The sequence below is a fragment of the Rosa rugosa genome, chromosome 2 (genome assembly GCF_958449725.1).
Source record: "Rosa rugosa chromosome 2, drRosRugo1.1, whole genome shotgun sequence".
NCBI classification, from domain to species: Eukaryota; Viridiplantae; Streptophyta; class Magnoliopsida; order Rosales; family Rosaceae; genus Rosa; species Rosa rugosa.
In genome coordinates, this window is record NC_084821.1 from 34277641 (window position 1) to 34301903 (window position 24263).

At 38.8% G+C, this 24263-nt stretch overlaps 2 protein-coding genes across 2 annotated transcripts; both read right to left on the reverse strand.

The window, feature by feature from the left end:
* Nucleotides 1-10709: 10709 nt before the first annotated feature.
* LOC133733811 (small ribosomal subunit protein mS75) lies at nt 10710-14374 on the reverse strand. The gene is made up of 4 exons (XM_062161447.1): nt 14218-14374; nt 13130-13892; nt 12788-12977; nt 10710-11199 (listed from the first exon to the last, which is right to left on the reverse strand). Exons 2-4 carry the CDS (start codon nt 13843-13845, stop codon nt 10981-10983), a joined length of 1125 nt encoding a protein of 374 aa, XP_062017431.1. The 5' UTR covers nt 13846-13892; nt 14218-14374; the 3' UTR covers nt 10710-10980.
* Nucleotides 14375-15600: 1226 nt separating this feature from the next.
* Nucleotides 15601-23073, reverse strand: LOC133733359 (molybdopterin biosynthesis protein CNX1-like). Its single transcript, XM_062160996.1, has 13 exons — nt 22822-23073; nt 22611-22737; nt 22002-22132; nt 20383-20484; nt 20237-20320; nt 19487-19714; nt 19099-19289; nt 18923-19027; nt 18429-18737; nt 17022-17179; nt 16812-16918; nt 16369-16425; nt 15601-15915 (listed from the first exon to the last, which is right to left on the reverse strand). Exons 1-13 carry the CDS (start codon nt 22996-22998, stop codon nt 15694-15696), a joined length of 1998 nt encoding a protein of 665 aa, XP_062016980.1. The 5' UTR covers nt 22999-23073; the 3' UTR covers nt 15601-15693.
* Nucleotides 23074-24263: the final 1190 nt, after the last annotated feature.

The following is a 24263-nucleotide window of genomic DNA, read 5'->3' on the forward strand; positions in this document are numbered from 1 at the left end:
CATGTAAAGGATGTATTATCTTCTTTCTTTTTCTTTTGAACAATTGATATGTATCTTGTCAATGCAGTCAGATCTAGTCCTCTTCCAGCTAGGGAGGCTAGCTAGGCCTATTTTAATTTAAGATTTCCCATGGCCGCCTCTCATGAAAACTAACGCGGACATTTATAATAAAATTAAGTGAAAATGTCCATTTACCTAAATTTAAGCAACACTAACCCCAATTATCCAAACAACTTATGAGATTGCCCACTTACTCAATAATTTACATATTTTTTGCCCTAATACCTAATTAAGTATTTTTTTATTGTTTTCTATTTATTTTTAAGATAATTTTGTTCTCTCCCTCTTTATCACTTAGAGAGAGAGTCATCGGAGACTTCGCTGGACTTCGGTGGCCGGATTCCGGCAACCTGTCACTGGAATCCCGTGGTCGGACCGGTGACCGGAATCCGGCGTCTAATTTTATTGCCCCCAATAATCTTATTATTACCCCCCAATAATATTTTTACTGCCCCCCAATGATCTTATATTGCCTTCCAATAATGTTTTTATTGCCCACTAATGATCTTATTATTGCCCAACCAAATCATAATAAACAAAACAATCACTACTAGCAACATCTCATATTGAAATCGGCCAATTTTTCGGAGAAACAAACCACCGCAACAACATGGACGACGTTAGAGGAGCTCCTCCTTGCTTGCGCTGTCCGCCGCTACGACACTCATAGCTGGGACTCCAACGTCACCACCTAATTCCTCAAGCGCAGTTCCAACCTCCATCGCCTCACTCCTTAGATATGCAAACGCAAGTTCCACGACCACTGACGCCGCTTCAACCACCTCAAAGACGCTGTTTGAAACGATGACGACGCCGACGACGCATCCTCCCCTATTCCATCGGTCGATCGTCCGCGGTTGCTTAGATCAGAGAGAGAGAGAGATGCTTTGTAATTTTTTAATTATTTGGAGGTTAAAATTGTCTTTTAGTCTTTAAACTGGATAAGTGGGCACACTAATCTCTTAATGGAGTACATGAGTTCTTGTTAGCTCAAATTTCGGCATTTGGTCAAGAACCCTAAAATTAACCATATAGAGATACTATTTAAGGACTCTTAGTTTGTGTGTCTGGCCCAAATTCTAATTACTTGTTCAAGTTAGTGAGCCCCAAAAATTTATTTATCGAGTTTAATTGAGATTGATCGATAATTATTTTACGATCATGTTAATTATTAGTTAGCTCGAGAATCTTTTTCGGAATTTTTCACAAGGTGAAATTCTAGGTTTAAGAATTTGATAATTAATGACATGACACGGTGAGTTCGTGGGAACTTACGGGGAATTTTTCAGATACCCGAGCTATTTTTAGTAATTTTTGAAAGTTTCAGAATTAAAGAAATTATAAATAAAAAAATAGAAATCAAGTGGTGTAATGTGGACTGTCGAAATCCTCCGCCACTTGATCTGAACTGTTGAAATCGAGTACATAAAGGCTAGGGTGAGGTCAGCTCACCAGATCACACCAGAACCTTCTCGACTCTTCGACCCGGATCGACGTCCCGGCGACCAGGCGATTGGATCCTACCGGAACTTCACCGTCGGGAAATTTAACGGCGGCACACTAGTGCCGTTCGAATCCTCTCGTCGTCGCTGTCTTTCCTATGGCCTTGGATCATCCTTACGTGGAGCGAGGAGAGAGAATCAAAGCTCAAAAGGTCCGAGCTTTCTCCACCAATGGTTCTGCAACTTCTGGCGAACTTCGAGGCTGTATGACATATCGAAATTGATCCTCTTTTTGTGCTCTACAGGTTCATATAATTGGTTTTCCATTTTGGTTAAGTTTTGATCCAGGGCAGGCAGCAGCCGCCTCAGGCCACCACTCTCCGACAGGCCTCCGCAAAGTTTTTTATTTTTTTATTTTTTATTTTTTTAATTTTACATATATTCGTTTATGATTATATAATTTGTTTTCGCATCCCTATTACAATGCAGCCACGCTAGCGCAGTGGTAACATAGATGTGCTGTTGTTTGCAGCATCAAGGTTCGAAACACAGTGGCCTATTTTTTGTCTTTTTTTTTTCTTTTTCTTAATTAGTTTAATTGCACTTTTTTGTCTTTTTTTTTTTTTTTGGTCTTAGTTTCTTTGCAATTAAACTTTTTTGTTCCTTCTTTTTCCAGCTTCTATGGAAAGAATATTTTGAAATTGAATATTAATGTACTTGCCCTTGTTTCATTGGTTTCTTTTGTAGTTAAATATATATATATATATATTTTTTTTTTTTTTTTTGAAAGATGAGAAATTTTATTAATTCATACGAATAACATCGTACACTAGGGCATCCAGGATGAAATCCGGAGCATGTGTGAACCAATCCTGATGAAGGTTCGAATCAAAACTAATGCTAGCAAGTCTATGAGCTACACGATTTCCATCTCTTCTAACATGGTGCAAAGAAATAGTAGGACATTGAACTAGAAGCCCCTTGATATCAGCAACTAGAGGACTCAAAGGAGATAGGTCACCAACTGAGGAGGAAATCGCATGGACCGCAAGCAAACAATCACTTTCCAGTTCAGCTTGTAAGTAACCATGCTGCTGCATGAATCGAAGACCTTGTTGTATAGCTAGTAATTCAACATGTAGGGGAGAACTGACAAAGTCCTGTCTATAACAAAAGGCTGCAACAAAGGTGCCCATAGAATTACGTAAGACCCCCCCAACTCCTCCATGCTGAACATTAGATAAAAATGAGCCATCCACATTCATTTTCAGTAACTCACCACGAGGGGGAATCCATTTCTTAGTCACTGCATGTTTTGGACTACTAGAATGGTCTCTAGATTGCGTAGCCCTTAGGTACTCCTCATACCAAGCCATGGCAGAAGCAATTAGCATGGAGTTGTATTTCTCCTTATCATTCCACAATTTGTCATTACGGTTCTTCCAAATGCTCCAGAGAATAATCAACAGTTTATCAAATACATGAGAAGGAAGAGAGAGTACCCGTTCCAGCAGCCATTCTTTCAAATTAAAGGCCGGAGTGACATAGATTGGAATTGAGAAAGGAGGTGACTGTAGGATAGATTTGGCAATAGCACAGTCACATAAAACATGACCAATAGACTCATAAGGAGCTGAACAAAGAACACAATGCAGATCACCAGTGTAACCTTTAGTACTTAAAGCTGCTCGAGTTGGAAGTATGTTGTGGCAAGCCCTCCAACCAAAGATAGCTACTTTACTGGGCACTTTAGCCTTCCAAAGAGCCTTCCATAGCGGTGCATAGGGATCTCCAGAAGAGGTAGAAGCAGAATAGGTCCCCATAGACAACTCCCTAGCCACTCTGTAAGCTGACTTAACTGAGAAGAAACCTTTTGGTTCTAATTTCCATGCAAAACGATCAGTGTTAAAGCGTCTGCTTAGAGGAAGACACATAACTTGAGCAGCTACATCTGTAGGGAAACATAGATGAACAGCAGCCACATTCCAAGAGCATGAATTGTGATCGATCAAATCAGCAACTAACTCAAAGATAGTATCCTCAGGTTTATTCAATAAATGGGGAGGAGTATTTGGAATCCAATTATCCTCCCAAATACTAACCTTGGTGCCAGTTCCAATTTTCCAATACAAACCAGCTTGTAAAACTGAACGAGCTTCCAAAATACTTCTCCAAGAAAATGAGGGTCTGTCACCCATATCAGCAGTGAGAAAGGTACCATGGGGGTAGTAAACAGCTTTGAGGACCTGAGCAACTAATGAGTCTGGGTTGGATATCAACCTCCAACCCTGCTTGGCTAGCATGGAAAGATTATGGGCATGTAAATGCTTAAAGCGCATACCTCCCTCTTCTTTAGGTAGACACATTCTCTCCCAAGACCGCCAATGGATTTTTTTCTTCTGATCAGTACTCCCCCAGAAGAAATCAGCGCACAATTGTTGTAAATCATCACATAAGGATTTTGGCAACATATAGCAACTCATAGCATAGGTTGGAATTGTCTGAGCAACAGCTTTGATCAAAACTTCTTTACCTCCAGCACTCAATAGCTTGGAGCGCCAACTAATAAGTTTTTTAGTTAACCTCTCCTTTAGATAAGCAAAGATAGCCACTTTAGAATGCCCTATATGAATAGGCAAACCTAAATAGAGACCATGCTCAGAAACACATTGCACTCCAAGGATGTCTGCCAATTGAGATTGAGTTTGGGAGTCAACATTACCACTGAACACAACACTAGACTTATGCAGATTAATTTGTTGACCTGAGGCTCTAGCGTAGACATTGAGAATCTGTTTAAACTGAGTACATTCATTGGTAGTAGATTCCCCAAAAATAAAGCTATCATCAGCAAATAGCAAGTGATGAAGAGTAGGAGCAGAGGGAGACATAGACAAACCTTTGATTGTACCATGTTGAACTGAGGAGGAAATCAAGGCTGATAAGCCTTCAGCACAAAGTATAAAAAGGTATGGAGACAAAGGATCTCCTTGCCTAATTCCCCTTGTAGGTAGAATGAAACCTGTAGGTGCACCATTGATTAGAATGGAATAACTAACAGATTTGATGATTGCCATAACCACATCAACCCATCTGCTACAAAAACCCAACCTCAATAACACTGCCTCAAGGTAAGACCATTCTAGTCTGTCATAAGCTTTGCTTATGTCTAACTTCAAGGAGAAGAACCCATCTGCTTGTTGTCTTAACTTCTTCATGAAATGTGCTACTTCAGTAGCTATAAGTGTATTATCCGAGATTAAGCGACCAGGGACAAAGGCGCTTTGAAGTGGAGATATAATCTGAGGGAGAAGAACTGTAAGTCTATTAGCAAGAACTTTGGAAGCTATCTTGTACACCACGTTACAAAGTGCAATTGGTCGTAGATCCGAGGCCAATTTTGGTTCTTTCACTTTGGGAATAAGAGTGAGATGAGTAAAGTTCGATTCCTGAGAGAGTTGCCCAGTTTGCAAAACATGCTTAACAGCCAAACAAACATCATGATGAACGACATTCCAAAATTTCTGAAAGAAGAATGGAGACATACCATCTGGCCCGGGAGACTTAGAGGGATGCATTTGGAAAAGAGCCTTCTTAATTTCTTCATCAGTGTAAGGAGCAAGAAGTACCTCATTCATCGAATCTGTGACTTTAGGTTGTAATGCTTGAAGCACTGTAGAGGTGGCTGCACTATCAGATCCCTCAGTATGAAAAATGTTTTCATAATAGCTAACAAGTGTCTCTGAAATCTGATCTGGATCAGAGGTCCACATCCCTTCCTCATTTGTGATTCCTGTCACTTTATTTCGACTCCTGCGGTTAGATGCTCGACGATGAAAGAAAGGTGTGTTCCTATCTCCTTCTTTCAGCCATTGAATACGAGACCGCTGCCTCCAGTAAGTCTCGTTGATTGTGAGTAGCTCATTAAGCCTGAACTGCAAAGCTTTCTGCTCCTCAAACTGAGAAGGTTCAAAAGGTTTACTCATAATAGTTGCAAGCTTATCCTGTACGAGTCTCATCTCCACATGTCGTTGTTGAAAAACACCGGCATGCCATTCAAGTAGAAGGTTCCCAGTATGTTTAATCTTCTGTCCAACTTGTAGCATTGGTGCTCCAGTAGAAGGAGTCATCCAACCACGGTCAACAACAGAAGAACACCCTTCATGTTGATACCACATCTCCTCAAACCGGAAACGCTTAGGAAAAAACATTCTACATGGAGGCTCAGGGTTGACCTCAATTAAAAGAGGATTGTGATCAGATTTACTCAAGGGTAAGGTGATAGTTCTCGAAAAAGAGAACATCTCTCTCCAAGTTAGGGTTCGACAAGCTCTATCCAAACGCTCCTTTGTTGTTCTGTTAGACCAAGTGAAACGAGATCCGACGAACCCCATATCTAGCAGTGCACAATCGACTAGGGTTTGTCTAAATCGGTTCATCTGTGTTGCACTCCGGGGAGGGCCACCTGATTTGTCTGCTTGGCACAAGATTTCATTAAAGTCTCCAGCAACCAACCAAGGCAGCGGAGATTGTCGAGCAAGAGCGCGTAGCAGATCCCAAGTGAAGATCCTCTCGCTGGTTCTAGCAACTCCATATATCCCTGTAAATCTAAACACCTTATCTGAGCCAAGTTCTCCAACTTCTGCATCAATATGATTCGATGAGTAATTACGTAGCCTCACCGGAACTTCATTACGCCAAAGAAGCGCCAAACCTCTACACTCATCCTTGGACTCAACACAAAAACAGCCATCAAATCCTAAATTACGCCGAACTGAGGTCAACAGATCTGGAGCAGCTAGGGTTTCTGAAAGAAAAATCAAACTGGGGCGTTTGAGACGCACCATATTCAATAGAGCATCTTGGGTCGGGGTGTTGTTAATACCTTGACAATTCCAAACAAGTATCTTGAAGGGAAGCATGATCGATACCAGCGAATTGCTGGAACTTGGGTGAGAGGAAAGGCTCTCCTAGGTCTAGGTCACCAGACCATAATAAGCATTCAAGTCATTAAGCTCTTAATATATTTTTTTTTTTTGGTCTTAGTTTCTTTGCAATTAAACTTTTTTGTTCCTTCTTTTTCCAGCTTCTATGGAAAGAATATTTTGAAATTGAATATTAATGTACTTGCCCTTGTTTCATTGGTTTCTTTTGTAGTTAAATATATTCTGTTTTTTTTTTTATTTTTTCAATTTCTAAGTGAAAAATTATTTTGGAATTGAACACTTCTTTTTTTTTTCCTTGCATTACCATTAATGTAGGGGTTTAATTTATATATATAAAAAAATTTGTTAGATTATATGATTTTTTTATGTGAGGCCACATTTAAATTATTTGCCTCAGGCCATCAAAATGTCAGGACCGGCCCTGTTTTGATCAAATTGGTGTTTGGGTTATTTTCGGGTTTCCGACGGATTTCCGGCGTCTGTGGCGATCTTTTTCCGTGCTTGAGATATGAAAATGAATATACTCTTCCTATTTTACACACTAGTGTAAGTGTTTTTGCAATTCGATTACGTTTTAAAGAAATTGCATTTTGAATGTGCACGCCCACCGCCGTGGTTACTGTTCCGGTGGTCGTTTCGCCACTTTTTTTGGGTGATTCTGATTTGACTTGTGATTGATTGTGGGAGAACTAATGAAGGATACGTTCCAATTACGGCATGGTTGATTTGTTGAAGAAGTAAAGAGAAAGGAAGAAGTTCCTGGTGCCGTGTTCTTGGTTAAGAGGCTAACTCACCTGAAAATACTAGGATGAACGTGTTTCAGGATAACGGGGATTGATAGCTATTTTGCAATCCCTACTGGGCAGATAGCCGAAATTCACACAGAAAAAAAAATAATTTGTTTATGCAGTGAAAATCTCAATTTGAGATCAAAAAACAAAGCATGACACTTATTCTTGAAAACCCAAAATATGTAATCAATCCACTAGTGGTGAATATATAACAAGTTTCTTTACAAACACAAATAGCGCTACACTTGGCTACAATCACTAGACTAACTAGGTGAGGTGTTTGTCTTGAATCTTCTCTGCCTTCTTCACTTGGACGATCTTCAATGATCACTCCTCTTACACCAATGACTTCTCTACTGATCTCGAGAGAACCATGCAATTGAATGAATGATGAAACAGTTTAACAAGGAACAAGTGTTTCAAGAATGCATATGAGACTCTCTCTAAACAAACAAGATGCACACTAATCTTGCGTGAAAGTAATACTCAATGAACGCACACTATTCAGAATATATGGAGGAATAGAAACGTGCTCAATCAATGTGTGTAACCCTAATTGACTCCTATTAGGAAAAATCTTTTAATATATAGTCAATTAAAATAAACTGATCCTAAATCAATTAGAACTTCAATGGTATGAATTAGATAGGTGGAAGATATCTTTACAAAGTAATACTTGAATTATAGAAAGATACTTTCCAAAAAAGGATCGGATGACCAGAAAAATTAGGACAGACTCGGGGATTGAAACACATGTTGCAATCCTAATGCATAGGCAGACATACAAACGTCTCTGAGATCAGTATTGAGGCCCTTTTTCCAGCTTCTTCAGTGATGAATTGTCATGATATACTTCACTAGCTTTGTATGGGAATGCCAACAGACAACATGTAAAAAATCTTGTACTTACAAATTGAGATTCTACTTTTGATCGAATTCAATATCAATGTGAGTCAGGTTATAATTCGGCAACTTTGAGAATAGAGTGATGGTAGTTTGAGTTTGGTCTAAGCATGTTTACTGTCGAGTTCATTGGGATTGGATGGTGAATTGAATCCTAGTTAGAAAAGGAAATGATAAGCTATGGGATTTGGGAATATGAAATTAGGTTATAATTTATAGAAATGGTTATTAGTCGTGATTGGTCAAATCCTGGTCGACTAGAGAAACTGGTCAGACGATTACATTGTCTGTTATTTTCCTTAAAGGAAGTTATTAGGATAATACTTGACAACCAGCTATGGTTAGCCTATAACAAAAGGACATGTGTCTATTTAACCAGGATAATAATCACAGTATATTGTGGGTGAATCTTCTTCACAGTCTTGTCAAACACTTTTAGGTGGTTATTGGACACATGTCCTCTTATGGTTAGCCTAACTAGTTAGCCAAGTATTCTCCAAGTTATTAATGTTAATTATGTCAGACATTAGAACTCCAATTATCTAGAGAACGAAAGGTTCGTAATTTTCAGACAACTTGAAATGGTAAAGCTTCGGAATCCAGGTAGGGGACTCAGGACTCACTCTTGGTTAGTGATTTTCTGTTTTGATTTATGTGTGATGCATGATGCATAATGAAAGTGCTAGTTAATTAAAGTTCAAGTGTTTTAAAGTCAACATGCGCATGAGACCTGTTATTGGCTTGAGAACGAAGGGTGGTACTGACCTCCTTGGGTTCTATCCCCTTAACCTTTGGAGGGCTATGTTAATGTGTGACAAGTCCATGATGATTCTAACAATAATCCCCTTGACGCAGCAACATATCAAGACGATTGAGGAACTTGGACTTTCACTCAGCCTACCCCTCATGAGGCCAGGAATGATGCAATGACTGAACTTTATTTGATATACTCCAGTGTAAGAACCTTTGTACATTTGCTAGTTCAACCAGCAGGGATAGTTGTTTAGCAAGCAATGCTGTAAAGCTGATCATAGAATTCGACTTGGAACGTATAATGTGCTAGAAATGTTAAGGCGCATCCGCGCATATGTCTTTCGGTATGTGAATCAGGCTAAAGAATGTCTGCAATTGTTGTCGTAGATTTGGATTAAGGTGGTCATTGGGTCCTTTGATCTCTTATGCACTCTACATTCATTCTGAGAATTTAGCACACTAGATTCCATATCTTTTACAGTACCTGCGAAAAAACAGACAACAGAGAGCACCGAAATGATTCCAAAAACACTTGTGCTGGGGAAAACTGAATGAGTTGTATACTTGTACTATTTGTCGATAGAAATGATTCTATGTCAAAATTTTGAGACCCCTAAACATGTTGGATCAAGAAAACATTGACATCTAGAATGAGCGAAGTGCATTAAACGAAGTGCAGAGCGTCTCTCTCTAGGTTTTAGAGAGAGAAAACAGATCTGACCATCTCCCTCCCCCTTCTCTCTTGCCCTGATGTTGGCTTGACAGTTGGGGGCGGCCCTCTCTGTTTCTCAGTTCCTCTTTCTTTCATCTTTTTCACTTGCTTCTCCCCCACCCCTGTGGTGAACCACACCCATCTTGTGGTGATCTTCTGGCTTTTGTCCAGCTCTTGAGGACTTTGTTCCTCCGTTTTCTGGCCTATGTCCAGCTCTAGAGGACTTTGTTCCTCCCTTCTTTGCCGAACAACCCAAAAAATTTTCAGATCCAAAAAACTCCATGATTCCCCTCACCCATCACCTCACACCAACTCTCCGGCTTCTACCAATGACCTTCTCCATGAAGGTTTTCGTGGCTACTACTCTAAAGTGAGAATCACTTACCGTTTGGATTATGGGTGCTCACGCATGGGTGTTCCACCCCCCATTATCCGCTGGTTTTCTTCTTTGTTACTGGCTTCTGTCCCGTCTCGGTGGCTTTCTCCGCTTCCCGGTTTGAGTCCCTCTGGTGGAGATGCGCGAGTCAGTGTGTGGTATTGGTTCCTTTCTCTCATCCCCCTTTATGTTGGTTTTGACTGGATTTGCTTTTTGGGTTGGTTCCGGCAACGGCTATTCGGTACTCATCACTTCGATTCGGCACTTCTCGCATTCTCTTGGCTTCTGGTGCGACTGCAGCGACTGCTGTGCGGAAGCGTTTGGGCGGCGGCGGCTGTGTTTGTGTTTGGAGTTGATGTATTTTAATTTTTAGGGTTGCACTCTGTTGCCTGTCCATGTGGATTATGGTTGAGATGTAATTTTCCTTTTTGGGTTTATTTGTACTTGTGCTCGCTCCATTGAGTTTACTCAGTGGTATTAATGAAGTTTCATTAATTTCCAAAAAAAAAAAAAAGAAAACATTGACATATCCAACCAGAGCGATTTACACATGGCATGCACTATTAGTGAATGATGATGTGGATTCTCATGTTTTGGTTAACTTTTAACTTGGCCTTTAAATTTATTTTGGAAGGACTTGCTAGCACGAGATTTATTTTTGAAGGATTAGCTGGCTCTAACCAGACGGGTGTAACACATAAGACTCGAGTTGAAATTCAAGCAGTATGCAGCTAGAATTGATGATTCCAATATATTTATTAGCTAAAATCCAGAGACGTGTCTTTCGAGATGGAAAAAGAAAAGCTTGGTGCATAGCTCAACCATAATCCTAAGCAAAGAAACAGTGTTCAAAATGGTACTGAGAGACGTATACATTGAACAATGGTGGTAACAGATGATGCTATCATCGCCACTGAACCACCTAAGAAGCATAAGATTTGCATGAACTACAAAATTTTCTTAATAGTAACATCTACTAAATAACAAAGACTTGTCATCATGGAAGGATCTTGCGTCGATGGCGTGGAGTTTCTCGTTTCACATACATTTTCTCTTTTTCATTCAGCGGTCGGCTCGAACCATTTGGCAGGCTGACAAACTTCCAGCCACCGCCACCTCCACGCTTTCCTTTGGGTCCCATTTTCTCCACCGTGAAATTCCACCCATCTGCAGAGCGACGACGACTATACTTGTGGTGGAAAACCTCTCCTCTCATCTACACAAGTGAAAACACATAATGTAAAGGGTTAGAATTGACAGTAACAGAAAATCGCAATCAATTATTTGATATGCAATGCAAGGGCAAACTTGGACAGAGGAAAAACATCTCACTGTCCCATATGTCGCCCAAAACTCACTGGTAACTAATATCCACCCAATAAAATGCCCCTCATAAGAATCAGATAGTGGAGCCACAAACAAAGCCACAGGGAAAAAAATTCAAAAGCTGCATACACCCAATTGGATATGAGAGAAATCTGCCGGCCAACATCAGTGCCACCTCCATCTCCAGTATCTAATACAAACATGCATGATTACTGATACATGCAAGACTGCTTAGCTATTGAACTATCCAAAGCGTCTGTCAAGATATACATCATACTAAACAATTTTATTTATTAGGCACATGCATTATAAATAAATCCATGAGCTTTTCTTTTCTTTTCTTTTTTTCCCAAGAAAAATCCATGAGTTATTCAAATACAACTTCTCAATCTCAATTTTCCACTCATTAACTGGACCTCAAACTCTAAACCCTCCTCTGCCATACTCTTCTTCACTATCTTAACCTCAAGTCTCTCCAAATTGCAACCCAAAACATGGACGTCACACCTTCCAGCCTCTTTTGCCAACACGACCAATTTAAGTTATCCCAATCATGCCTTATACTGTGCTGAGTGCATTACAATGGTGCACATACAGCTACACATGGTTTATGTTATGCCTTAAATTGGATTGTGCTTTTGTAGCCCATGTAGGTTTTCCTCTCCCTTACTTTCTATGGTAGATAAAAAAAAAAGACTTGGATATAATTCACTATTTAGTAAACTTAAAACTAAGGTAATAAGTAGTGATATCAGTGCTCTTTTCTTATTAAAAAAAAAGTAATATTAGTGCTAACAATTCAGTTGTGTTGCTTGAGTAATTTACTATATCTCATCAAACTAAAAAGCGAAAATTTGAAATAATGAATCACAGACTCTTAGATCATGAACTGAATTTGGCAATTGCATCATTATTTTTCAATATTAAAATACTAAATAAATCATGCTTGACAAAAACCCATTTGATACTCATGCCTGGCACGAGCAGAGAAAGAGAAGGCCTTTTTCACATTTGTGTGTGTTGTATTAGGAAGGCTTGTGTTGAGCTCACCTCTAACCACTTCTTCTTCTTCTTCTTTTTTTAAGTCAAAAAGGCTAAATACCACTTCTTTATCCTCTTAAATTTGAACTGATATTAGTCTTATAGAATACACTTAAGCCACGCTTAAGTCCTAAAAGTTCAACTCCGGCACCTTATCCATCTCAATAAAATTCCACTGCGATATTTTTGTTTTACTATGAAGAGGTCCTAGAGGGCTGGTGGCGCAATCCCAATGTAGCCTTCAGTCATTCATCCTTGCAGATGATAACATGTTAAAACATGCAGATAGGGTAAGAAAAGCAAAACATACCTGCCACAAGTGATGGGAACACCTAAAACAGCAGTATTACCTGACAGCACACACTTACTTGTCTACCCCCACTAATGTTTTGATTTCTCTTTCTATAATCAGAAAAAGTCAGAGTTATAGAACTTACTTTCATTTTGTTGAAGTTCATCCTCTGGACAAATTCTTGATACAGCATCTCATCTTCCTTCTTGGAGATCTCATAGTGGACTTCATCCAAATCTCTGGTGGTACCATCCCAACCCTCTGGCATAACCTTGAAGTCAGGTTTGTAAGGAAGTGATGCAACATGGAATTCACGGTCATGGGAATTGAAAAATCTGAATGAGGACAAGTGTTAGCCCCACGGGAACCAAAAAAAATCTCAATGAGCAAACCTATACCATAAACATAAAATTTGCATAGAATCATTGATATACAGAAAATATTCCTTTCATATATGAAAAATAATGCTCCCAAATTAACATCTTACTCAGGAAAGCTGTCAAGCAGGAGCTCAACAGAATCATCTAAGGGACGACCAAGCTTCTTCTCCTCTTCCTCCTGAAGCTCCTTCAGCCAAAGAATGGCATGCACTCTCTGCCTCATAATCCTATAATCCTTGGCCAGGCGCTCAACAGTGTAAACATCAGGGTTTTCCTTGTGCAACCAATACATCTCAGCCTTTTCCGAGTCCTTGAGATAAGACCCTCTTGCACCCGGTTCACGCACTTGCTTCATCAGCACACTTATCTCTTTCAATCTCTCTCCCCATCCATCAACAAATCTCTTACTTTTCCGGTTCTCTGCCTCCAATTCCTTTATTCTATCCTCAATCTCTTGCAAACCAGAGATGACTGCAGACTGGGGAGTCTCATCTCCGCTCGTTCGTCGCCCCACCACCTCCCCATCAAAATGCTCCTTGGTCAGTCCAAGCGACCACGAGGATGTAGAATCCCACCCCAAATTATCTGATGCATTATTGCCAAATGTTCCCGCCGCAGGTTTATCCCACCCACTGTTACCATCATTTTGCCCATCACCACCAGATTGAAAAGAAAAAAATCGGGAGCTGATAAGCTTACAAGCTTCAACACCATTGTTCCCCAAACTGGCGTTGCTCTTCTCCCCCAGAAACCCTGTCGTAGTCGTGCTTTTGCAGATTGAAGTTGAGGAAAGACGAGATATAAGACGGTGCAGATTCTGCATAGCTCCGGGAAGTAATCTACTTTGCCAACCCACAGGTGCAGAATATCCTAAAACCATAAATGAATCTCGTAAACATCCATTGATACGCCTATAGTAATTCCTCAAATCAATCAATAGTTCAAAAATTTCATTAGCCCAAATCTTCAATCTGGTAGCACAAAACAATACCAAAGCTACACTCCAAAAACCAAACACAGCATAACATAACAACAAGACATAAAATGGTAATGCTAGAAACCCAAAAACCTAACCCTGTCCTTGTTTTCTGTATCTACATTTCAAATAGCAATACTAGATTCTTCGGCAATAATAAGGTGGCTAACAGAGAGAGAGAGAAAAAAAAAAACAGTGAAAAACTGAGAAGAAGAAGACCTGAAATGACGATTGAAGCAGCGCCCACAGAAATTGAATCTTCAATCGGATCGAAATCGAAGCATTTCAGTGGAAGGAATGAGTTGGATTATTTGAGAGAAGGTAACATCTAAACCCCAAACCCTCGCAGGCTTTTCCCTTTCTTCCACATATACCTGTTAGCCGACCCGAAATTCCCTTGACCCGTATGGCTGGCGGGTCAAACTTTACCCGTATAAGAATTCAAAACCCGGGTTAAATGGAAAAGGGTGAAGTTACCAAGTTACAAAAAGTTTTACTCATGTACCACCCTGAAAGTTCTAAAAGTAAATTAATTCGATACAAAAGTAGGGTAGTCTCAAACTAGTCTACCAATAAATAGAGTCAGTCTACCTCTGAATTGAACTAGTCTAGAATGTATTGATACATTAATACTGTAGACTAATTCCGTCAAAGATTGGACTTTGAGTTGTCAAATCGACCATTTTTTCTTTGTCCAACAAGCTAAGTATGTTTATTAGGATTTTGTTCGACAATCTAACTTGAATCTTTCTAAAATTGAGATTATTTTGAAAAGAGCTACATGTTCATTCTTCCACGTCAAATCTTTGAAGGCCTTTTGATGATACCCATTTGACATACCGAGCAGCTGATGCGAGCTGAATAATTCCATATCGTAACAACTTTTCAACTTCTAACTATACTTTTAGTGTTTCTACACTGGAATTTCCTACCATTATGAATCTCTTTAATTCCATTAACTTTAATGTGCTACACAAAGTGAGATTGAGAAAATAAAGAAAAAATGTCTTGACACATTAAATAAAATAAAAAATAGAAAGCATGCCTTTAACAATACATTTTGTTTACCCTTTTTTCTTTTCTTTTTGCAATGAGTTGATAGATAATTATTAATTAGGAGAACAATCCTGCTCAATTACATCAAAAACAAAATATGGAGCCATGGAGGTAATGAACCCCAGCTAAAATCTTGATACAAGTAAGAGCATAACGAGCTAATTTGTCAATCACAAACTTGACTTGAAGAACCCCAACTAAAATCTTGATACAAGTAAGAGCATAACGAGCTAATTTGTCAATCACAAGAACGAGTAAAGTAAGAATATGAATTTTACTGTATAATTATGCTTCTATATAATGACACTTAAGAGTGATAGACTGTGATTGTAACCCAAGAACATGAGTGCTATGGTTGGTTAGAGGTCGTTCCTCTTGGTTTATGGATGTCATCGAGAATCATAGACCAATAACATTTTACTAGGGAGGGGGGTGGGAAAAAAGTTTCACCACGGTCATTCCCATATTTTGTAATTCATGATACTGATGAATAGAGTTCTTTCATTTTCACCAAAAAAAAAAACAGCTAGCTACTTTGGTTGAATGTAGAAACTATAACACGCGGACCACTTGATTAATATATATTCAGATGCAGACAACAATACACAAGATTACATGTATGACTTTTAATCCTCCAGTTTAATGGCAACAAGAACAACCAGACGAGTCTTTACCAGTACCCGAGGCCAACTTATAACTCTGCTCCCAAGTATCCATGGACGCAGCTTGCGCATGAGGGACATGTCGAGGATGTTTTTCTCTCTTATCTCCCTTTATCTGCTTTAATCCATGCTTGAGGGCAGGCAACAAAGCCTCCATGCACTCAGCAACCGCATTTGGATTCCCCGGCATGTTGATGATCTTCAATATATAGAACAAAGGAGACATTAGCTATTGTATCAAACGTTCCATAGATTCAGATCTCTTACATAATAAAGCTTGATTGTTCAGATTTCATAAGATTCACATCTACGAAACATGAATAAGAAAAGTATCAACTACTTCTAAATGAGCCCCCCGTGTTGATATATATTCATCACTATTATCTGGTGAAACCCCCTTTAGAGCTTCGTTTTTCTGTCTTCTTAGGGGATGAAAAAAGAAACAATGTAGCTCTCTACTTTTCACTCAATGCCCAACCAACCAATTTGTATAGTGACAATATCCTTCACTTACAAACATTGTTCCGCTTAAAATTGGCTTCCATGATTTTATGAATATGCACTATATATAAAGCACATTAATATTAACTGATCATTGTTCTACAACTCCTAATATGAAATATTCTGAATGAAATTGAGATTATGGCCTTACCAATGTTGACCCTCTTATTCCTGCTGCAGCACGGGAGAGCATAGCAAATGGTGTCACCTGTTTTCAAATAAGGGAAACACTGAGTTTAAACTAAAGAGACCCAATAGATTGGTTGATTAAAGGTGATTATGCAATCATAAAGTAACTAAGAAGATTGTAGGAATGTATTGAAAAGGCTGCAGGGTTAGGGTTATAGTAAACCAATAGTCTTTGAGCTAAAGGCACCTACTCCACATCCAATACACTTTACATGCAATACTTAAAAAAATATATATATATATATATAAATAATAATAAAAAAACCGTCATTCAATCATTTGACCAATTCGTCATTAAATATACTTTAGACTACATCCACTTTCTTAGTATTTTTGCAGACCTAGTTAAGATGGCTAAATCTGCCCTACTTTGTAAAAACTAACAATATTATGCATGAAGCTTACCTTTAAACTCTCTTGCATCATGACAAGAAGAAGACCAGGTGTTTCTTTCTCAATCAACTCTTTGGTTGCTTCTGGAGTTACATCTCGGGGGGTAAATCCAGTGCCACCTACAAATTAAGAAAGAATTTCAAGAAAATCGCACTTGAGAGGTTCTAGTCTACCAAATCCAGAAAGAAATTAAATGGCAAGGTAAAAAATTGAGAAAATGACCAAGGGTGAGGATGAGATCCATATTCTCGATATCACTCCATCTCTGCAGAACATCCTTAATTTTGCTTACATCATCTGGTACCACAGCCGTTGAAACAATCTTGGCTCCTCCCAACCTTTCTGAACAAGAAGTTACAACAGAAACTGCCCTTGGACCACTGCAAATGGAGATAGATTAAACAAATTATACATGAATGTAGCAGGCATATATAATAGGAGAAACATGCACCATAGTGAAAATAATATCTTGCAAACAAAAGTTCCCATAATGGAGCTAACTTATGGCTGAAAGCCTGAAGCTTTTGCTGACTAAAGGGGAACACCTACATCTCCTTATTCACATGATAATTTGCTTTCTCAGACAATTCAATCATACAACACTCTGGCGGGGATCATAGGTGTCTGATATACACATCAGAATGGTGGATTGGTTGTTCTACATAAGTTTTATAGACACAGGAACAACACATTAAAAAGAAGGATCCATATGTTGCAAAGCATTTAATAATACATCTCATGTTCCACTTTGAACAGGAGTATATCAACTTTGTCTTGTTTCTTTTGCATCTACTAAGTGACCTCCTTGAAACAAACATTCAAAAAGATGTATCAAGATGCATGAGTTTGATTATAGATTTTCCCAACTGGCACCAAAATCCAATGCTATTATCTTTACACTAAAGTGAAGGGTCTATATAAATACATTGTCACAAAGCAAACAGCGCATCTCATGTTCCCCTTAGATAAGGAGTAATATCAACTTTGCTTTATTTCTCTTGCATCTTAGAATTGACCATAACAGTTAAAAACGCACAATAAAAAATAAATATCTAGATGCTCGAGTTTGATTATGGATCTTCTCAAGACTCAACGCTGGTGGGAAAAATGTAAGGAGATTAATTCTACTTTGGGAAACAAACACAAACTTTAGGCCAATGACCCCAATTTGCACCCAAAAAAAAAAAAGAAGAAGAAAGCCCTTGTGTTTGGTAGGAAATAGAATAAAGTAATTTTTTACCACAAATTGTCTGATTTTGATTATAAAGAACCAGCAAGTTGTTTTGTAAGAAAAACCTGATTAAAAAGAAACAAACAAAAGTAAAAAAAATCTGTTTCTTCTCAAAATAATAAAAAAAATATAATAAAAAATAATGATAAAAAACCCTACATGTTTCCAGCAAATTTAAACAAGTATTAGCCATGAAAAGCTGGTTAACAATTTTGTGAAGCACTAGCAAACTGAAACTTTTCAGAAAATGACTCAGAAAGCTGTATGTAGCTGCTGGTACTTTAAGTTCCATGTCCAGGTCACTTATAATGAGGTATTGTCCCAATATAGATTGATCATATATGGATTTAATATATATTTACACATATGCTATGTATGTTGATGAGTAGGTCTTATACCTCCTATCCGGCCCGGCCCCGGATGCAACAGTATCACTCACGGTAAGAATAGATACTCTAAACTCAGCATCGGGAGACTCAGCTACGGATAATTCTTGTGTTCTAAATCTTTCTATATGAGAAGCTGGACCCGGGGATGAGGAAGTTTTATTAATAGCAGCAGTACTTATATCGGAAATAATAATGGCTGACACAGACGTCCCAGCGGGCATTACACTGCCTGTTGCAGGCAACTCCAACAACGCATTAGCAGACTTCATACTTAAAATCTTACTGCTTCTCTGGTGGCCAGTACTCTCCGCAACAAAGCTGAAATACAAAAGAAAAAAGGATTTATAAGAAAAACTTCTTGATGCAATTAAAAGGTTAAAATGGAACAAGCACTCAAAAAAAGATACGAGAGTGGAAAACAAGGTACTTTGAGATGTAATCAACTCACAACTCGTAATCGAGCTACAGTAAACAACCTAGATGAAATTCTTTAAACAACTTACCCAGGATTACCCAATCCCTTATTTAACTCCCATCTGACGATAGCAGAATGGAATTCTGGACGGACTGGATCTGTCTTTACAGGCTGGAGAAGGCGAGCTTGCACTCTGTACGTAAGAGATATTATATAGAGAGAGAGAGAGCAGAGCAGAGCAGAGCAGTAATGCGTAGAAGCAACCTGAAAGGCAAAGGGTCTGCCCATCCAGCAAGAAAGCGGATGGTTGGTACCACAAATAGATGGAAGCAGACAAGACAGCTAACTGGATTTCCAGGCAGCCCAAACGCAAAAAGTTTTCTCATTCTCATTTTATCTGCTGGTTCAGAATTGATCTCCGCGAAAGTCAAGGGTTTCCCTGGTTTCATCCACACCTGAAGATCCAGTTAGATATTGAACCAATACGACATAATATGCTCTAACTAATATCGAATCAGTCTCCATTTCAGTACATCACAATCACCATAGTTCCAAAAACAACCATAAAAGGAGTAAGTAAAAAAAATTAAAATTTTGAAAAAAAAAAAAAAAAAAGAGGAAAAAACCAATATGAAATGACAACAGTGTCTACCTTACTGAAATGCACTGTCCCTCTCTTATGCAACAGTGGTTTGACAAAGTCCTTATCTCCCATAGAAACACCTCCAGAGGTGAGAAGAATATCAATTCCAGCAGAAATGACAGTATCTATGATATTTTCGAGTCCTTCTTCATCATCTCTAGTTATGCCGAAATCACTAACTTCACAATGATGCTGTAGTGAAGCTGCCATTATCATAGCACGGTTGGAGTCCCTGATCTGCACAAAACTGAATCAGTTGTGTTAAACAGTTTAACAATCCAATGTCTTGATATGTTGACATTTCTAAAATAATCAATACAGGATAATTTAAACTCTAACAAATGCAAAATAGTTCAAAGAAAAATGACGTACCTAGTACTTAGTTACTATCCTCATGGTAGGTATTTTTTTAATGAGAAAATCAATGACACTTTTATTTTAACTAGAAAAGAACATAATTTCAAGTTATAAAGAGCAAGGTATATCAACTGAGAAGTGAAACTACAATCTAATAAACTACAAAGGACTGTGCAAACATAACCAAGTTGGTACCTAAAGAATAAATGCCCTAGTGTCAAAGATCCTATCAATACTTTGACAAAGGACTGCATTGACAATCCTCTGACACAATACTTTGACAAGTTGCTTCCTATCAACTGTTAGCTGCCCTAGAGTGTCAAAGATTCTATCAAAATTGACTCTCATTATTGCAGAGTTGAAAGAGAGAGACCCCCGTGGGGGTGGGGGGGGGGGAATTACCTGGCCGCGACTCAGACAACCTGTCGTTGGCTCTACAAGTTCATCTCCCGTGGAAAGTACACCGATTTTTGGAGTGGGATATACCTGCATGCCACATTAATTCTCAGTCTCTATCTATCAAGCACTAAAGTAAAATGCTTCAATACCTTCACCATTGTCCTTCCAACAGTAGCAAGTATACCAATTTCTGCAGCACCAATTCTTTGTCCAGATATCAATACTACATCATCCTTCTCAATGTCACATCCCTGGAACACAAATAGTTTAATGATGAGTTTAAAGTTCAGTTCGTCAAACAAAGATGAATATAGTAAAACACCATACCTAATCACCAGAAAAAGAAAAAAGTGTTCATGATGTTCACCATAGCAAAGCAACTGCTATTGATACATCTACTTTTTATTGCATGTAAGTATGTAAATCAATACAATAAGAAACAAAACACATGCACTCCATCAGTTACAGTAGTCAAGTGACAAAAAGAGACTGCATGAAACCATGTGTCCAACTTAAAACTGGCCTAAAAAACAAAATCCCAGATTGTGGATCACATGGAATATAACTTGGTGTTGGTCTTTTCAAGAAAAAAAAAAATCTGCACGGATTTTTATGAAAATTTCCCATTTCAGTACAAGGTCATAATGGTGCAAAATAAATACAAGAAGCAACAGTGACAATTTGACTGCATCAAAATAAGTGTTGCCTCTTTGACTGCATCTGGAAACCTACAAGAAGCAACAGTGACAATTTTATCCCCAATTTTTTCCAGCTTTTCAATTCTTCCTTACGAAATAATGGCATTTTGAAACAATGCCTAGACCTGATTGCATGCAAAATTCAGCCTCAAACCCTAACATAACCCAACATCAAAATCTAACTAAAGTCAGAAAAATAACCAAAATACAATCCTCAGTCAAAAAGACCACAACAGCGATCCTGCAACCTAAAGTCTAAAACATAAAACATCTAAGAAGCCCCAATTAGCTGCCATCATGAAACCTTAAATCTTCCCCTTGTATTATTTAATCTTGAACATTTTACCCTAAAGACAACTCTATTGATCAGACAAACATGAATAGAGGACTTTCGGTGATAAAACAGTAGATCAGGATCGCTTAGAGTTAGCAGCGTAAACAAAGAAGGATTTGTGAATGAGAAATACAAGTTTCCTATATTCATAGGAATCAATGGGAGAATGGCAAATTGCTCAAGTGGGCTGTTGGGTGTAATCGTAAGAAACACTTTCAATTTATTTCAGAACGTGTAGTTCCGCTGTGGACGGCATTCTCTCTGGTCATAAACATTTAAAATTCAGCACCGAATAAACAAAAAAAGACCATTATATCTTCTGAAGTCATGCAACCAGGGAACTAGGTATCACATGCAAAACATCTGCTCCAACTCGATCAGCATGTACATGTGGAACTTTGTTCATAAAAGCAAAAACTATGTCAGTTATGTGTCTTAAGAGTGAAAACATCTACTTTGGCACATTTCATAGTATTATAACTATCCATTTGGAAAAACAGAAGTTACTGCATGTCCCAGAAGGACAAGAAAAAAAATTGGGAAAATAAAAGTTAATAGTATTATAGCTATCCATTTGGGAAAATAAAAGTTAATGCATGTCCCAGAAGGACAAGAAAAGAAACTGAGTACCAGTTATGTATAGCATAGTAAAAACCTGAACATACAGTATTCCATTCCACTACACTGCACTACACAGATCATATTTGATATGTCTGAGTAAGGAATCAAATCATACCACTGGACGGATATCAACTCCTTTGCTCGTCTGTACCAGTATTCTCACTCGCTTTGATTCATGTGAATGCACATGCACCTGTTCAGTGTCCTCAACTTGTACAACTGCATCAGCAAAATCAGGTATCGGTCCTGCAAGTAAGTACAACAGGAAACGAGTTAAATGAGGAAAAAAAAAAAAACCATGATGTAAAGTATGAAAGCACCTTCAGGAAGAATAGTAGTGATCCCTAAGGTCAAATTACAATGTACGACAAGAAACACACTTTACAACGAGTAGAGAGACTTTAATATCTTGACGCAAAGTCAAAAAATAAATCTAGTTCCTAGGAGACAAAACACCAAAATACACAAGAGCACAAGACAAGTAAGTTACAGAAACTACACCAAACTACACTTTTTGAATTTTTCATCGAGAGATATAAATCACGCTCTGGAAATGTAGGTCATGGAATATTCGACAATAAGCTAATAATTTTCCGGTGATGAACAGTTTCTATTTACCTTACTAATGCTTGGTCTTAGACTAATCACTAGTTTAATTTTCTCTCCCCTCCCCAGTATAATAAAATTTCGAAACCATGCATAGGGCATAAATAAGAGAGCAAACCTCCAGTAGTAACATATGCCACAGTCCCAGGGGTGACAGTGACGCCGATTCCATCGCTACCGGCTCTTGCCTCACCAACTACAGGATACTCTCCAGGCCCGTCTGAAGCTACCACTGCATATCCATCCTGATCATCATCATCACCATCAGGTCAAGGTCAACCCAATCAAATTTACAATCAACATTGGAATGAAGTGCAGAGAATGAATACCTTGATGGATGCAGGGAAAGGAGGCAGAGGGTCGCCGGCGCGAATGTCCTCGGCCAAGACCTTCCCGAGGGCATCGTGGAGGGGCACCGTGACAGGTGGCAGCCGCTGGATAACTCTCAGAACTATTTCCAGAGCCTCCTCCGCGGAGAGCATTGCGGGTTTGGTCTCCGCCATCATCTACTGCGAGAGAGAGAGAGAGAGAGTCTCTCTACTACTGTTCACCAACTCTTTCTAGCACCGTCAAATGCCAATTGGAAGGTGGGGATCCTCTGCTTCCTTTATTGCCTGCTGCGGCTTTCATTCATTTCGAATGGGAGTTCGCCACGTAATGGCAATATTCTAAAGAGTAAAGAGTATTTTTCTAGGGGTGGGCATAAACCGAACCGGAGGTCCAAAACCGGCCGAACCGGCCCGAAAAACCGGCTTGGGGACCGAACCGGATGAAATAAGGGGGAAAAAATGACTTGACCGAACCGGACCGGATTTCTCCGGTTTGGAAGCGGGTTTAGTGAGTAAACCGGCCGAAAAAAACCGAACCGATCCGAATAATTAATATTTATTTAAATTAATATTTTTATTTATATTAATATTATTTTGATAGTTGTTGAATTCTAATTGGTGGAAATCAAGTTGCACATACTTCTCGTTACACCTGATTGCTCTCATAGAAGCAAACCTTAAGTCAAGCCACTCAGCCCCTCATTTCGACTCTGCCTCCCTCATCTCTCTCAACAGAGGACATGGCCCAACTAATCCAATCAACACACTACAGCTTAATGATAATGTTGCCGGCTTGGATGAAAAGAGAACAAGAGAATTCTATAATGAGAATAGGTTATTTGACTCTCATTTAATGAACATATTATACGAAAGCCAAACACAACCGAAACCGATCCGCACCGCACCGGAAAACGGTGTAACCGAAGTAAGCGGTGTGGCTTTTGAAAATGCGGTTGCGGTTTTGAATATTGCACAACCGAATGAAGCGGTTTGGTTGCGGTTTTGGCCTAACACCGATCCGCACCGAACCGCGCCCACCCCTAGTAAAGACAGTGAAAAAGGTGAAACGTTGAACGTTCTTCCTAGTTCAATGTCAATATTCTAAAGTGAGACAACCTTGTTCAAGGTTGACAGCGAAAAAGTCCCTTTAAGATCTCGATCTTAGGTTTGATTTTTCGTGTTGCTAACAAAATTCAAGCCGAGAGCCATCTTTAAGTCTATAATCTATATTTTCTATAAGATACTATTGGTAGGTATATACTATTTATTTATAACATACTATTTTTTTATTTTTTAATTGGGACTCTTATTAAGATTGATCGTTTATCTATAATAAAAGCTAAAAAAAAAAAAAAATAGATCTCTGTTTTACCTCACGGGATGCGAGATAGTTTGAAACTTTAAATATCTGTTGTGCAACACATCAAAATGGTAAATAATTC